Source organism: Perca flavescens, chromosome 2 (assembly GCF_004354835.1).
Source record: "Perca flavescens isolate YP-PL-M2 chromosome 2, PFLA_1.0, whole genome shotgun sequence".
Classification (NCBI taxonomy): Eukaryota; Metazoa; Chordata; class Actinopteri; order Perciformes; family Percidae; genus Perca; species Perca flavescens.
In genome coordinates, this window is record NC_041332.1 from 8,356,071 (window position 1) to 8,372,045 (window position 15,975).

The 15,975-nt window shown below is 40.7% G+C and overlaps 1 protein-coding gene across 1 annotated transcript in view; it reads right to left on the reverse strand.

Annotated features, from left to right (window-relative positions):
- Positions 1-15,975, reverse strand: part of LOC114546678 (complement C3) — a 37,947-nt gene that overhangs the window by 4,515 nt on the left and 17,457 nt on the right. The window contains exons 16-34 of the mRNA XM_028565646.1: positions 15,818-15,886; positions 14,623-14,916; positions 13,706-13,982; positions 12,572-12,657; positions 11,871-12,010; positions 11,232-11,441; positions 9,650-9,710; positions 9,183-9,266; positions 8,897-9,100; positions 8,271-8,346; positions 7,409-7,571; positions 6,449-6,556; positions 5,558-5,714; positions 3,217-3,380; positions 1,980-2,132; positions 1,649-1,708; positions 1,396-1,486; positions 666-717; positions 440-527 (exon numbers count right to left, since the gene is read on the reverse strand). Coding sequence (XP_028421447.1) covers positions 440-527; positions 666-717; positions 1,396-1,486; positions 1,649-1,708; positions 1,980-2,132; positions 3,217-3,380; positions 5,558-5,714; positions 6,449-6,556; positions 7,409-7,571; positions 8,271-8,346; positions 8,897-9,100; positions 9,183-9,266; positions 9,650-9,710; positions 11,232-11,441; positions 11,871-12,010; positions 12,572-12,657; positions 13,706-13,982; positions 14,623-14,916; positions 15,818-15,886 — 2,537 coding nt within the window. The remainder of the gene's footprint in view (positions 1-439; positions 528-665; positions 718-1,395; positions 1,487-1,648; positions 1,709-1,979; positions 2,133-3,216; positions 3,381-5,557; positions 5,715-6,448; positions 6,557-7,408; positions 7,572-8,270; positions 8,347-8,896; positions 9,101-9,182; positions 9,267-9,649; positions 9,711-11,231; positions 11,442-11,870; positions 12,011-12,571; positions 12,658-13,705; positions 13,983-14,622; positions 14,917-15,817; positions 15,887-15,975) is intronic.

Genomic DNA, 15,975 nt, shown 5'->3' on the forward strand with positions numbered 1-15,975 from the left:
TACCGTGGAAGTGTGGTGCTATTTTGAGCCTTGTTAGTGGTATAGAAATATTGATTTCTTTTTACTTTCCCCGTGCCCCGACGACTAGCATTATAAGCTAATTTGCGGTTTGGGCTAAAACTGGTCACATTCGATTAGCATGAAAACATATCCCAGAGAACAGTCGACTCGGTACACATGTGTTATTAACCCCTAGTTTAATTTTGCGGCGGATTTTTCCTTTAAGTATTTTACTCTTCTGTTGTGAAAGTGGGAAATTATTCTTTCAAGTGACAATCACTTCAGGTGTTCTTCCAAAATTAAAGCAAAAAGATAAGCAGTAAAACTATTAATCATTCTCTTGTGGTTTTAACTCTTCAAAATAAGTGGATATGTCCTCAACAAAAGCTAGTTAAACTTGAACCTGGATCATCTTAATCTAGCAGTAGAGGCTGATTACCATCTCCAGGTCGGAGTTTTCTGGGGTGAAGCCGGTGGGCAGATTTATATCCAGAATCACCATCCGGACATCTCTGGGTCCTAAAGCCCTGTGGCATAGAAAGAGACAAAGAGATACTTTAGTCTTTTATTCCCCTTATATATATATATATATATATATATATATATATATATATATATATATATATATATATATATAAAGGTTAAAGAAAATAACAGTAACTCACCTCACTTTGATGGTGAGCTGGTAGGATTTCTCCACATCTGCTGGAGGCTTTTCTGTTATGGGACAGAAAAATGTGCAGAAGTTTGGTTGCATGTCCTGTGGACTTTAATTTATATAACACTATAATTTATTTGGCTGTGCTACCGTATGCTATTTTATTTTTACTTAAAGGTAAGTTGGTTTGTGTTGTTGTATGTCAAAAAAATACATCTTAACATGCACTATTTTCTTTTTTAAATCGGTTTTACATTTTCAGGTTGTGAACATCCATGTTTTACATATTACATATTGTATAACTATTCTTTAAAAAACATTTCACCATTGTTTTAAAAGGTGTTTTATAAATGTAGGTTATTAAATGTATTTATGCATTTTTTCATTAAGATGTTTGATGTTCTTAATACAAATGTTCATCTTTGATGTTGCTTTCTGCTATCTTATGTTTCTGTCATGGCAGGTGTTATTGGTTAAAAAAAGCAAGGACGGTTTTAAGTTTTCTTTGTCATATTATGCTATAATGTAATTATGTCATGTTTTAAGTTGTTTGTTTCAGATATATTAAGGAAATGGAACAATCCAGGAGATTTTTTTTATCTTTGCTGAAATGTATTTCATCCCTTTGTGGCACTAAAAGTGACTTATCTTGGTCTACAGTAAGAGGACAGAAAACAACACTGAAGAGAAAGACACCATTCATACTCTATATGAGACAGTGTGAGAACTCGCGTTACCGCTGGATTCTTCGATAGCGACGCTAAACTCAAAGTCCTTGCAGGAGATCTTCTCATCCACCTCCGGCAGCTGGTTGTAATGGGTCACAACCTAGAGTCAAAGACACCACATGCAAAACAAAAGAGAGAGACATACAAGAGAAACAAATCATGCAAATTATGGTTAAGTAAAAGCCTTGTACTGTGCAAACAATATCCTGCTGCATTTCTGTATGAAAAGAAAAATGGCGCTAAACTTAAAACTTGATCATACCTCCAGTATTCCCTGTCCATTCCCTCGAGCCTCCACTTCCAAATCAAGATCAGCAGGCAACTACGCAACAAAAGCACCAGAGAAGAAGACATTTTAGTAGCATACATCTTAAATAATACATCTTAAAAAATACATCAAAAAATACAATCCCTGGTTATTTTATTGCAACCGGTGGTTCTCTGAAATCCCGAAATGTCCCACAAACACAGTGTTTGATGTTATGAAACTCAGCTGAGTTTCTGAACATGAAGTGATAAACATCATGAGACACTTCCAGTGTCTCCTACTGATGAACCCGCCTGGATTTTACATTTGGTCTCATGTCTCTCACCCTGGAGGAGCGAGCAGCGTAGGCGTTCACAGGGTTGAAATGGTAGCGGATTTCTTTGCGCCCTGTTATCCTGACATCCACATCCAGACTGGCATCATCAGGAGGTTTGTTTATCAGGTACTCGGACAGCGCCTGGAGCACCACCATGGTGGACTGGGAGCCAACAGAGAAGGGAAACAGAGAAATTATTAGAATAAGAGATTTTAGATAGTAGTGGGTGATGTCTGTCCTCTTCCTGTTAACGTTATTGCGTAATCCTCAGTTTGCAAGCGAGTAAGAGGTGCAGTGCTGTAAGAGTGAATTAGTGAAGTGACCAGCCATAGTACTAATTTCATTATCATACCAATGATTTTTCAGAAGATATTAGGGCTGTCCTCGACTAAAGAAATTCTTAGTCGACTAACACTTATAGGATTATGTCGACTAATCGATTAGTTGATTTAATTGACAGAGCTGTGTGCTTTGAGAGGTGGTTAAGACTAGAAAAGCACAATATAAATGTATGTTAATTAACCATCTGTAAAACTGAGTTTCTCCACAATTAATCCTGCAAAAGCACCACTTTAAATCTTGTGTTTACCATAAATGTGCTCAGAAGTGTCTTGGAAATAAGTAATTAAGCATGAATAAGCATAAAAAATGACTAATCGACTAAAGAAATCTTAGTCGACTAAGACCAAAACGACCGATTAGTCGACTAATCGACTAAGAGGTGGCAGCCCTAGAAGATACACACTTTCAGATTAGAGCTGCAAAGATTAGCCAATCGACAGAAAAATATTCAGCAACTATTTTGATAATCGATTAATCGTTATTTTTTTTATTTTTTCGTATATTTGTATTTATTCTTTATTAAGGTTCTATTGCAGGACTGTTGTATTAGATTGCATCAGTTTTAAATAGATATACATAATAAACAACTGGCAACTGAGTGCATGTGTACATATAGCATATACCGCTCCCAAAGATCGAGAATAAATGACTTATAGTCTTCATTCCCAACAGAACTGTTGTCCATGAGGAAACAGTGTGTTGAAGCTTCATCTGAATAATCTGAATGAATAATCTGAATGGACGTGAATAAACTTCTGCTTTACTATAATGTAACAGTAAACAGTGTAGTCAACATAAGGCAGTACCTACTAATCAGAGCCTGGAGCAGGTGAATTTACTAAAACAGACAATAATGTTGGATTTGCAGATGCCAGCTCAGCTCCATGACTCGCCCTACTGTTACCTGAGTGGAGCCGAAGCCTCCTCCTCTCCTCCGCTGGCCGTTCAGCCATTTAAACGGCGCTGCAGCTTCCTCCATGCGCCCCAACTTCACCAGAGCTAGCAAGGCGTAGCCGGTCGCTTCCAGGGTGAACAAGGTGTTCTGACTGTCGAGCCAGTGGCTTCCCCCTGGAGGAGAGAGGAAACAATTAACAGTAAAGGTGGATTTAAGGAGATATATTATATGCATCTTCTTTGTAAATCTCTAAAACCATTCACTGAAAGAACCAAACAGGCCTGCTTTATTGCACGGTCCAAATCTTCGTCAAAACTTGCCATTTTCGAGGCTTTTCGTCTGCATTGACTTCCGGACACCCTATCAAAGGCCACTATCTCCCTAATTCTTAAGAAGGGGAAAGACCCTCTGCTTTGCGGCAGCTATAGACCAATCTCACTCCTCAATGTTGACCTCAAAATTCTCTCAAAGGTTCTAGCACTCCGTCTTCAACGGATTATATATTAGATCAGACAGGGTTCATGTCTGGCCGACAGTCTTCCCACAACACTAGACGCCTACTTAACATCATCCACTCGTCAAGTAATGATACCCTGGAAACCGTGGTGTCCCTCGACGCTGAAAAGGCCTTCGACAGGGTCGAGTGGGGGTACCTATACGAGGAAATGGACAGGTTCGGCCTGGGCCATGACTTTATCCTCTGGATCAGATTGTTATATTCAACCCCGATGGCCTCAGTTCAAACTAATGACACATTGTCACCTCTTTTCTCACTTCGGAGAGGCACAAGACAGGGCTGCCCTCTGTCCACACTCCTGTTCGCCATCGCAATAGAACCTCTGGCCAACTGGCTTTGCTCGGCGGAAGGTTTTGAGGGTATCACACGATCTGGCACGACTCATAAAGTCTCACTGTATGCGGACTCGTGTGCTCCTCGTTATCGTCATTTAAGTGGGCAGAGGACAGCTTTCACTACTTGGGGGTTTTTGTTACAACGGCCGTATCATGTTCCACAAATTTTTTTTACCTCTGGTCGTAAAAACTGAAAGCGGTTTTGACCGCTGGTCGGTCTTACCGCTCTCCCTCATGGGCCGGATACATTTGATTAAGATGGTTGTCCTCCCAAATTTCTTTATCTTTTCCAGCACATTCCGGTGCTTATCTCAAAATCTTTTTTCGACATGCTGGACATGGCGATATCTAAATTTCTCTGGGGCGTCAAACCCGCTGATCCGCAAGGAGATATTACAGTCCCCTAAGACTGAGGGGGTCTGGCACTCCCTAACTTCAGACAATATTACTGGGCAGCTAACCTGCATAAACTTTTATACTGGATGAACGACGACTGTGCCTCACTTCCTGTCTGGGTACTTTTGGAGTGGGCAGTTCTACTGCGGTCGGCCCTCTGCTCCCAAGTCCCTTTGCCTTCAACATCTGTGGGCACATGCCCGATTGTATCCCTCTCGCTTAAGATCTGGAGTCAGGTAAGGAAAAACTTTAGCCTGGGAAAACCCTGACACACTCCTGGCAAATTTGAGATTTGCTCTGCAAGTCAGTCTGGCCAAGAGCCCATTCAAGCCCATTTCCAATTTTTTCCAAATCGAGGCACCAATCACAACCGTTGAGGCGGACTTTACACCAATAACAACCGTTGAGGTGGGCTTTACATGATGACGATAGCGCAGCGACCAGCGAGCAGCTTTTTGTTTACATTCAACATGATGGCCACCAAAGCACAACAACCTTTAACTGTCTATGGCAGCAACCCGTTGATGCCGCTGTCGCTGCTACGTCACCCAGATCGTTAGCTCGGAGGTTGTTGTTTCTCGTAGCGAAAAGGGACTTAAAAAATGGTAACACGCAAATAGCAGGAGGGGGGGAGAATGAAATACGCTGCCAATGGCATGTTTATACCATAGACTGTAAATATTATGATTCATATATACAGTCTATGTTTATTCGCACAGTGACAAATAAAATAAAGTGAATTGTTTGAAGCAGTAATTTGATGTATTTGTAGGTAAGACTCTCAGTAGTGTACAAATTAAACTGGGCTGAGTGTATGAGATACCTGGAGCTGCAGCTCTGAGTGTATGAGATACCTGGAGCTGCAGCTCTGAGTGTATGAGATACCTGGAGCTGCAGCTCTGAGTGTATGAGATACCTGGAGCTGCAGCTCTGAGTGTATGAGATACCTGGAGCTGCAGCTCTGAGTGTATGAGATACCTGGAGCTGCACCTCTGAGTGTATGAGATACCTGGAGCTGCAGCTCTGAGTGTATGAGATACCTGGAGCTGCAGCTCTGAGTGTATGAGATACCTGGAGCTGCAGCTCTGAGTGTATGAGATACCTGGAGCTGCAGCTCTGAGTAAAGATGGTGTCGGGTTGTAGGGCGAAGCATTCCCCAGCAGAGCCAGCGCGTACGAGGCGATGGCCACAGTGTACGGCCTCCTCCCCGTCGTCAACAGCGCACTCTTCAGGTATTCAGCCGTCTTACCAACAGCTACCTACAGCAGACACATATGGTAAACAACAGTTTTAACCACTGTAACAACGCATTATGTAATAACAACGCATTATGTAATAAAGAGTCAACATGTAATACATTTTCACTTCATTATGTAATAACACCCGCATTATGTAATAATCTGCCACATTTTGTTATAAATTCGTACATAATGAGTGTAAGCAATAACAACATCTTTGGTTGTTTTAAAGTGCTCTATGAATTAAATTATATATATATGTATTATTGATTGATTGAAGTAAAGATGACAGTAATTAAAATAGTTTATAATGAAATAGGCTATATTTATTACTTTTTGATTTTTTTCTTCATGCTGCCTTTCAAAGCCAGCAGAGAAAGACTTCTATTCCCATAGGTTATACATAATGCATCATATCATTACACTTTCATAAAAAAAAGTGCAACCCTTAGCATTTTGTAAGAACTGCAGCTGTATAATTTATTACAAAATGCAGCAAAATCAATTACATATTGCGTTTAGGGTTTTTATTATATATTGCGACAGATTATATTGCGGGTGTTAAAACATAATGAAGTTAACTTGTATTACATTTTATTACATAATGCTTTGTTACAAGCACAACTACTGATAAAACCTCTGATCATATAACAATGAGGAATAAAAGTAATAAAATAAACATCAGTTAACTAAAAATAAAATGGAACTGCTTGGCAAAACTTGGCAACTCTGCAGATCATTTTAGTATGAATTACCTCTACGCTTGGACCAGTGCAGCGGATCCTAGCCTGCTTGGCCTCGGCAAGTGCTATGAGGACGAAGGCCGTCAGTGTTGTCTCGGGGTCGTCACCACGGAGACCGCCCTGGAGACACAGGAAAAGAGGTTTTTACTCAAATAGAAAAAAAAACAGTTCATTCCAATATCTGCATAACACATTTATTGTATTTCGTAAGTTTTTAAGAATGCCTTTCAAAACTTGACTCCAAACACCAGCCCTGTGGCTGCACTGCATACTGGTCTATTGAGGCAGAATGAGAAATGTGTCTCTCTGTCTCTGGTAGGACTGATCTATTTCTGGCAGCCCTAAAAAGAAGCCCTCACACTTTGATTCTGAGGACGTTGCCATTAATGTTTAAGTTTTGCAAAAAAGATATCTGCCAATCCAAAAGACTGTGAATAAATAAAATAACCATAGTAAGTATAAATAAGATATTAAGCACAGTATATAATATAATATATAAAACAAAAAAAGTAACTAGGTAACTTTTACTGCAAGTAACTTTTAAATTAGCTACTTTTTAATTTTACTTTAGTAGATCTTTATACCGGTAATTTTACTTGTACTTACAGTAAGTAAAAGTTCATCAAATAAATATTACTTTTACTTAAGTAGAATATTTTTCTACTCTTCCCACCTCTGACTGTTTTACAAAAGATTTAGTATGAACATGAACTTTACCATTGCCTACTAGGATAACAACATACAGTACATAAGTCATCCACTGATACAGTAGCTACATTTAATGATGATGTTTGATTGTTTACTTGATTAGGAGGATATTTATATAATTCTGATATTCATTCATTTAAGTTTAATGAAAAAAGGAACAACCAAGAAGGAACACAGAGAGGGAAAGAGGATAGACAAAATGCTGAAAAGATTTCATAAGTTTTCAGCAGGGTGACATGGTGTGTTTTTAAGTGTGTGTCTCACAGTCATGGTAGTGGAGTAAACTGGGTTGTCCTCTTTGAAGCTCCCTCTCAAAAGCTGGTGTTTGTTGTTCACCAGGTAGAGCAGAGGTTCACACACTTGCTGCTCGTCGATGCGAGTGATGGAGTAAGCCATGGAGAAAACTTTCACCACGTACGCCGTGATCCTGACAATCAGGTGGACTGTTATTAGCCTTTATTTGGTCACATTACACTACTTATCTAACAGATTAAGTAATGAGGAAGTGAATACTGATAGTAATACACACTAATTTCATTTTCAGAATGTGGCATGGTATAAATGTGTTTGCATGCATACATGCATTCAAACTAGGGCTGAACAATTTGGGGGGGGAATTCTAATTGTGATTTTCCTGCCAGATATTGTGATTAAGATTTGATTTGCGAATTTTTTTTGTGCTACATATTGCACCTTCTGTGATCATGTTAAATAAAGTTTCTGACATTTCTGTAAACAATCTGTAATGTGTAACATTATTCCAGCATTTATCTTATGAAAAAAACAGTAAATATAATAATCAAAAGAGGAATAAAAGATGTTAAATGTAAATGTTGCACCTAACATTCAACTAAATAATTCACATTTGATTAATTGCGAATTTCAATTCGAAAACGATTATTATTCAGCCCTAATTCCAACCTCTAAAATATAACATTGGCTACCTTATTTTATCAGATATCTTAATACTGCATACATGTCAGTCTACAGAGAAGCAAAAATTTGAAATTCCCAAATGATCACAAAAAACGGAAACAATTCTAGCTTATCTGTCTACCAGGTTTTCTTTGGAAATCAGCTCATGGGTTTTAAAGATTTGGCTAAATGTGTAAAATCTTGACAGTACCATGTACTTGCGCCTTCCCTCCTGTAGGGGGGGTAAGAGCCATCACTCCTTCTGTATGCCAGCTGGTTCTCGTAGCCTGAAAACAACATGAAGACTTTAAAGACGGGATGTGAATTTATTCATAATGAAAACAAAGCTTGTTCCCAAAATCATCCATCAAGCTAACTAGCCATACATCTGTCCAGCAAGTCTGAAGTTCATTGATCAACCATCCTGATCATTATCCATTCACCCGTCCATCCATCCATCTGTGTACATCCAACTATCCATCTGTGCCATCAATATATCCACTTATCCTTCCATCCATCCATCAATCCATGTGTCTAACTCTCCATCTATCCATGTAATAAACTATTCATCCATCCAACTACTCACTGATCCATCCATCCACATTTGTATCAAACTATTCATCCACCATCTATCCACCTATGTTTCCAACTCTTCATCCATCCATGTACTCAACTGTCTATCCATTTAAACATTCATCCCCACACACTGAGATCAGTCCATCCACTTAGTAGTTATACACCAGCAAATTAATCATCTATACCATATTTTTCTTAAACTTTTTGAATTCCATCCATCCATCCAGCCATCAATCCATCCATCCTTTTCCTCTCTCGCACCTCTCCTGATGTACCGGAGAGCCTCAGCCTTGCGCTGCACCCCTACACTCTCCCAGCTGTTGGTTCGATCCAGGTAGAGGGTGGCGATGAGCGGCAGCGTGATGCTTGCCAAATTTTGCTCCACACAGCCGCCGGGCATCTGGATCAGGGAGGCCAGAGAGTCCTCGCTGATGGAGTTATCAATGCTGTCTGCCAACACATTGCCTGGAGGAGAGAGGATGAATCAGGAATCAGTCTTTCTGGTAGCCTTATTTTGAATTTTTCCACCGCTCTGTCAGTGACTGACCTCTGACATTGATGAATGTCTCTGGCCTAGAGTTCGGCACAACTGACTCCAGTTCGATCTTGCCCACTCGAACCGTCTGTGTTCCTATAGTGGACGGAAACAGAACCATAAATTTAAACTTTGTTACTAGTTAATCCAAACCTGACAAGGATCCATCTCTTACAAGGTAAAGTCAATTCTAATTCAAAACATTTTAGTCATTGAGGGTTCTTTTGCGTCAGGTCTGTGAGAACACTTGAACTGGATAATACTGGATTTGTAACTCATAAAACTGTGATCTAACAATAATAATAATTCACCATGCGAAATGTTGGGTCCACTACAGAACACCAGAGTTAGAGGAGGAATCAACTCATTCAGAATAAGGAGAATACAACTTAAAACGTAAAAATCTGCATAATTCTGGCATATTAACATGCGTTTGACAGGAGTTAACAGGAAATGATTCATCACTGCGATCTTCTTACCTCCCTCAGCAGACGGGTTCAACACCGCACTCCAAACTTCAGCCTTCTGCACTCCCTCCAGCTGTTTGGGTTAAGAAGAGATATCCTTATTAAAAGGAACATGCCAATTTATTGGGAATTTAGCTTATTCACCGTAACCCCCAGAGTTAGACAAGTCGATACATACCCTTCTCATCTCCGTGCGTGCTGTAAGGCTGTCTGACGGCTCCAGCGGCATCAGGCCAGCACAGAACATGCAGGTGAATGGTTCCAGCAATCCTACTGCTCCGAATAATAATGCCAACATGTTACTATTTCCATGTTGTGATTTATAGAGTTACAGCGTGTACAAAAATTAATGTAACATGAGACACAGCCGTCTTCTAACTGTGAACAAACCGGGAACTATATTCTCAGGCGGAAGAATATAGTACTTGGGCGGACTGATATGCTCGCAGCAAGCCTGTCTGAGAATATAGTTCCCAGTTTGTTTACTGTTAGAAGATGGCTGTGTCTCATGTTACGTTGTTTTTTGTACACGCTGTGACTCTATAAATCACAACATGTAAATAGGAACATGTTGGCGTTATTTTGTCACTTTTGTCACAATTTGGAGCAGTAGGCTAGTTGGAACCAGTTACCTGCAGGATCTGTGCTGGGCTAAGCTAATGCTGCAGCCGTCAGGCAGCGTTACAGCACACACGGAGATGAGAAGGGTATGTATCGACTTGTCTTACTCTGGGGGTTACGGTGAATAAGCTAAATTCCCAATAAGTCGGCGTGTTCCTTTAAGTCAGTCTCAACTTTCTTGTTATTAGCTTCTTTATATGTGTTCTATTTGTTAACCTTTAAATTGACTTAAAGTGCTCATATTATGCTATTGGCTTTTTCCCTTTTCCTTTATTGTGTTTTATATCTTTTTTGTGCATGTAATAGGTTTACAAAGTCAAAAAGCCCAAAGTCCAACCCAAAGGGACTTACCGAAAACTCTGTTCACAAACTGCTCCAAACAGCTCTATTGTAGTCCAGCCTTTACTTCCTTGACGAACGTGCATCACTTTGTAACACGTTATAATGCTCACCTAGCTGCTAGCGTGGCATGCCCTCATACCTTGCTTCTGACTGGCTAGTAGTCCTTATCTAGCTACTGCGCATGTGCGACTCCCAACAAAGATGGAAAAGAAGTGAGATGTCTCACTCTGTAGCTAAAACGGAGAGCTCAACACACAGGGTGAAAGATGAGCTGCAGCAATGTGCAGTACAACAAAAATATGGTGTTTTTGTGAAAATTAAACCATGTCTACATATTCTGATATAACCTCTTAATACAATTTTGAACCTGAAAATGAACATAATATGAGCACTTTAAGTTCATTTCTGTTTTGCATACTGTCTACATGGCAATTGTTTTGGGATCATGGTAGTACCATCAAAATAAAATGATTGGGACCATGAAGGACACTTATTTTACAATGCAGAGCATCAACTTTCCTGTTTTAGCAGCGGAATTTCAGAAGGACAAAGCAACCTCCAAAAGGCTGGTGGAGTAGACACACTTTATTCACTACCGTTAAAGAGCTCTTCATCATCAAGAGTGACTCACCACCACACGTAGCTGTTTCTGGATGCGGTCTCCTGCCGTCGTGCCTCTGGCCACCACCATCACCTCCAGAGGAAGTTTCCCCACCACCAGCGGTACAATGGTGTAAGGCACCGCGACAGAAGAGCCGGCCGGCAGCGTCACTTCCTGTGTGTGACTCTCTTTAAAGGCAATGCTGCACATGCCTTCTGTCTTCATCAGCACCACCCTCACCTAAACGTAAACCAGTCACAAGATTTATTCATCCAAGACTTGATTTATTGAATTATTGAGTGGCAACAGAGTGAACCTAGAATTGTTTTAGCCATAAATCCTGTTGACTTTGACGATCCCCTGACTTTTCCTCTAGTAGCCTAGTGCCACCATACAGCTCACATTTCTGGTTCTACAGTAAGTGAAAAGTCTGGACAAATATTGAATGGACTACCAGAAAATACGTGCAAAACTAACAGCATTCCCACCAGCATAAGCTGTCCTTGTGTGTTAAGTGCTAACTTACATCTAACAAATGTCACCTGCTACCATGCTAAACTAAGATTTTGAACAGTATACTCGCAGAAGATGCTTTCTATATTTACTAAATTCCCCAGCTGAATAATAAGGAAGTGGCTGTGCTGAGTAGTTTTGAGGAGATATACTTACATGCAGTTCCTCGTTGTTGTAGTTATGGACCACAGCTTTAATCTCGACCTGCTCGTTCCTCGCCACTGAATACGGCAGCTTCAGGTCCACAAAGAAATGCTTCCATGCTCTGAAATTGTAAGGTTCAGCGACACAGAAACCTACAGGCATTCAGAAGGACATTAGTGATGGGATGAGGCTTCTGCACATGAACGTGTATAAGTAACTTTGAGTTTAGAGATTTGAACTTTCAGTCTTTGCAAAGTCTGAACAATTTATTCAGCCTTTGCTTTTTCAATAAATGGCAACATTAAGGATTAGGTTTGTTGTGGTTTTACACTTTAAGCACTGCAATTATTAGGCCACTGAAAGTGTATTGATTCCCTGTAGAGTTAAGCAACTGAATGAGTTGTTGGACAACAGATTCTACAGAAAGTCTACAGAAACAACTGTTGATAATATGCTGAGATGATTTGGTGGAATGCAATGGGGACGATTGCTGTTAAGAAATGACTGTATATACATGTGTGCATTCTGGCACAAAAATGTAGACATCTCAAAGTCAAGTGCTTGCATTTTCATCAGTTATAAGTCATAAAATTGGGGACACTCCAAATAATGATGAATATGTGACAGTCCCCTATGGTCTTCTTAAAAGCACAAGCAAAGTGTCATAAAATGTGTCAAAAACTGAGAGTCACAAATTGACAACCTCCTCGTACCTGTATGAGGTGATGCACTGATGGCCAGGACTCCCCACTCTGTGATGCTGTCAGGTAAGGGGTTGTCCACATTCTTAGACGCTAACCTGTTAATCAGATTCATATCTGTGTTATCACCAGGAGGTCCCAGGTCAAAGCCTCAGACTCTTTTTAAACTGATGAAACAAAATACTGTATAGCATAGCTGTAAAAATGTTAAAACAAAGAATGAAATACGATTTTAAAACTCTACATTTTCTTTTGCTTTGTTGCATCATACTACAGTTTCAGCAGCCTGGTCCTACCAGACTCTTGTACATTTCATAGGAAAATGAAAATTGAGCGGAAGTACGTAGGAGGGCAGAGCCAGGCTACAGTTTCAGCAGCTATCCTGTAAAATGTTAACTTGGTGATAAAAAATAACAGCAACTTTGCAGTTTTGGTTGACTGATGCATTTCACAATGCAAACAAGGACATCGCACACACAGGAATCAGAATTCTGATCTGTTTATTCAGTTGCTATCACTGACTAAACAAAACATGATGCAATGCAGGAAGTTCACAGTGCTACCTGTTTGACGTGATCAAACTGATTAAGAGGCTTTGGACTGTCCCTGATCCATCTGTTTATCAGACAGGAAATGTGTGTCAAATATGACACACCATGAATATGGCTGGATTTGGACTTTTTGTTGCTGGTCCATTACAGCATTTTCAAATTGACATTGCACAGAGGGGTGCTACTGTGCTGTGTTTGTTTAAAAATCCTTGACGCTTGCTTGGTTGTGAACCCAGCGGCAACCTAAACCAAGGCAGAAGAGCCTTAAACCAGCATTGTTTCTAATTGTTTCTACCTCATCGAGCTGTCAACCAGGACAGCGCTTTAGCAATGCATATCCATGGCACTGTGTACATTTCTTAGAACTTTGTCCCTCTCACAGTTTGTTTTCAGTTATGAAAGTTAATTACTTTTAATGCTGATTCCCATCATTTTGCTCCTGCAACAACCTAACTGCAGCCCAGGGATTAATAAAAGGCACTAATATAAATCAAATCTGAATACTGACACTGTTCCACCAGATGATGTTTAAGTTAATTAAATGCTATAAATGATTCTGCCTCTGATGTAACCTCTACTTTTATCTATTACCCACCCGTCTCTGTCTGCCTGGCTGGGAAGGTTAACGTCCGTCCACAGCCAAGACTCGTAGAACTTGGATCGCAGATACACTTGAGATGCATCCAGATACTCCTCCTCTTCTTCCTCCTCCTCCTCCTCTTCCTTCTCCTCGTCGTGCCTCGCTTCCACTCTTAACACTTCTCTTTCTCTCATAGTGTCTGCATTTGAAAAGCTCATATGCAGTTCAAATCCACCACGTCCAGACATTCCAGGCTGTCCAGGCGGTCCAGGCAACCCACGTTCGCCCCAATCTATTTGAACACATTTACATATGATTAGTAGGTCTCATTACATATCTCCAATATATGATTCTAGAAGCTGTTAATATGTCCACACAACAACAAACTACTGCACAATTAAAAATATGACCTGTAGACTTTTCTTGTAAACAAACAAAAGATATGAATACATTCATTGTGTAAAAGCTTTAGATCTAACAAAACATGTTGAATACATTTCATTCCTCATTTGCAGAATTATTTTACGTCCATGTTTAGCCTGCAGTTGTCTTCCTCCCTGCCATTTCTGGTGCATCGCTTAGTTTTTTCTTTGGTGTTACTGCCGCTCGTAGATTAGTGAAGAAGTGGTAGAACATTGGTAGGGATGTGAGTCATGGATTGCCGTGATATTTGGTTCATGTCCCACTCAGGAATAATTAATTATCCTCTCTAGCGCCAACATTAGATACAATTTTGAATGTGTTCAATACTTTGGTTTACGACCAAATATTTAAATAACTGATGATGTTCCCATTAGCCTCTGCTGTGCTTTGTGTGTAGTGATAATTAGCTAATGTTAGCACGCTAACACTACATTTCAAAGCAAGATGTTTAAACAGTGGTAACTAAAACTTAAACAGAATGGCAAAGATAAGGTTGAGGTAGTACTTACTAAACCTTTCCCGTGATAGGTGTATTCGTTCAGTCCTTTCCACTCCACCAAAACTATGGAAATAAATGGGAGGGGAGGTGGTAGGGGGAGTTGTTGTAAAGGGTGGTGGGGTGGTGGGAATCTGGGTGTTAAACTCTTGGTTCCTGTAAGTAGCGCAGCAGTATCTGAAGGCTTTCATGCACTCCCAGCCCTCTGTGATGTAGAGGGAGCGTCGCGTACAGGAGTACGGCATGGGGATCCCCCTGAGGCCGTCCGTACAGCAGCGGCGCTGCAGCTTCTCCGTGTAATGACTCTCTGGAGGCAGAGGGGGGAGGAACCAGAGTCATTAGTACGAGTAATAGTATTAATAGTTTTTCATTTCAACAATTAATGAAATGATGATGTATAACAGAGAATGATCATTGTTGGTGAATAGCTGGTGAAGAGTGGAATATTTAGCAGCTAAAAAGCCAGATATTTCCATGGCACTGCGTGAAGCGCATGGTGCAGGTGCGTTTAGGGCGTGTCCAAATCCACTTTTGCTAATTGGACGGCGGAAAAAAGGGTCCGTGCGCTGGGCGCATGGTTCAAAAGGGTTGTACTTAGTGTCTTAATTAATCATAGGTGTGTTTTGGGCGTAACATGCAATAGGCCAATCAGAGTGTCATCTCCCATTCCCTTTAAAAGCCAGGCGCGTTTCTACCTTGGCACATTGCTATTCTGATGGCAGATTTGCACCGCCATCGTAATTTGTAATCTTTTGCATGTTTGTGTGCTGCTGCACTTCCCTGTGTGTGTAACAAGCGAAGTGTGCGCGCACGCTGTGCATAAGCCTAGGCGCATTTTACTAATTTGCCGTTAAAATAACAGTGAAATGCTGCGTTATTAACTTTAGACCAGGTTTTTGTTGGTCAATGGCGAGCAGATAGGCGCAGGTGCGCTTGCTATTTAAACAACGCGGGCGCTGGTCAGGAAATTGACAACTGCATCGGTCTTAGAATAGCAAAGACACTTTGCGTCGGGCTCTGTGCTGCGCTGCACCAGGTGCGAGATAGGGCTCGTAATGTTGCTCTTTGTCTGCTGGATGTGTAAAAAGGCAACTGCTTGCTATCACATTGGAAATAGCAACGTCATAACTTTACAATATCAGCTTGTTGCGGTGTTCTTATTTCCCTAAGTGAGCAATTAATGCAGTTCATCCACTCATTTTACTCACCCAGCTCGGCTTTACGCTGCAACCGTTCAGCAGAGCGCCTCCTTCTGGCACTGCCCGGACACCGCAGGGCTGACGAGAGGAGGGGAGAAAACATCTTTAACCGTGGCGTGAACTCTTTCTTTTCTACTGCCATCAGACTCCTGAACAGCGTTAGGAGT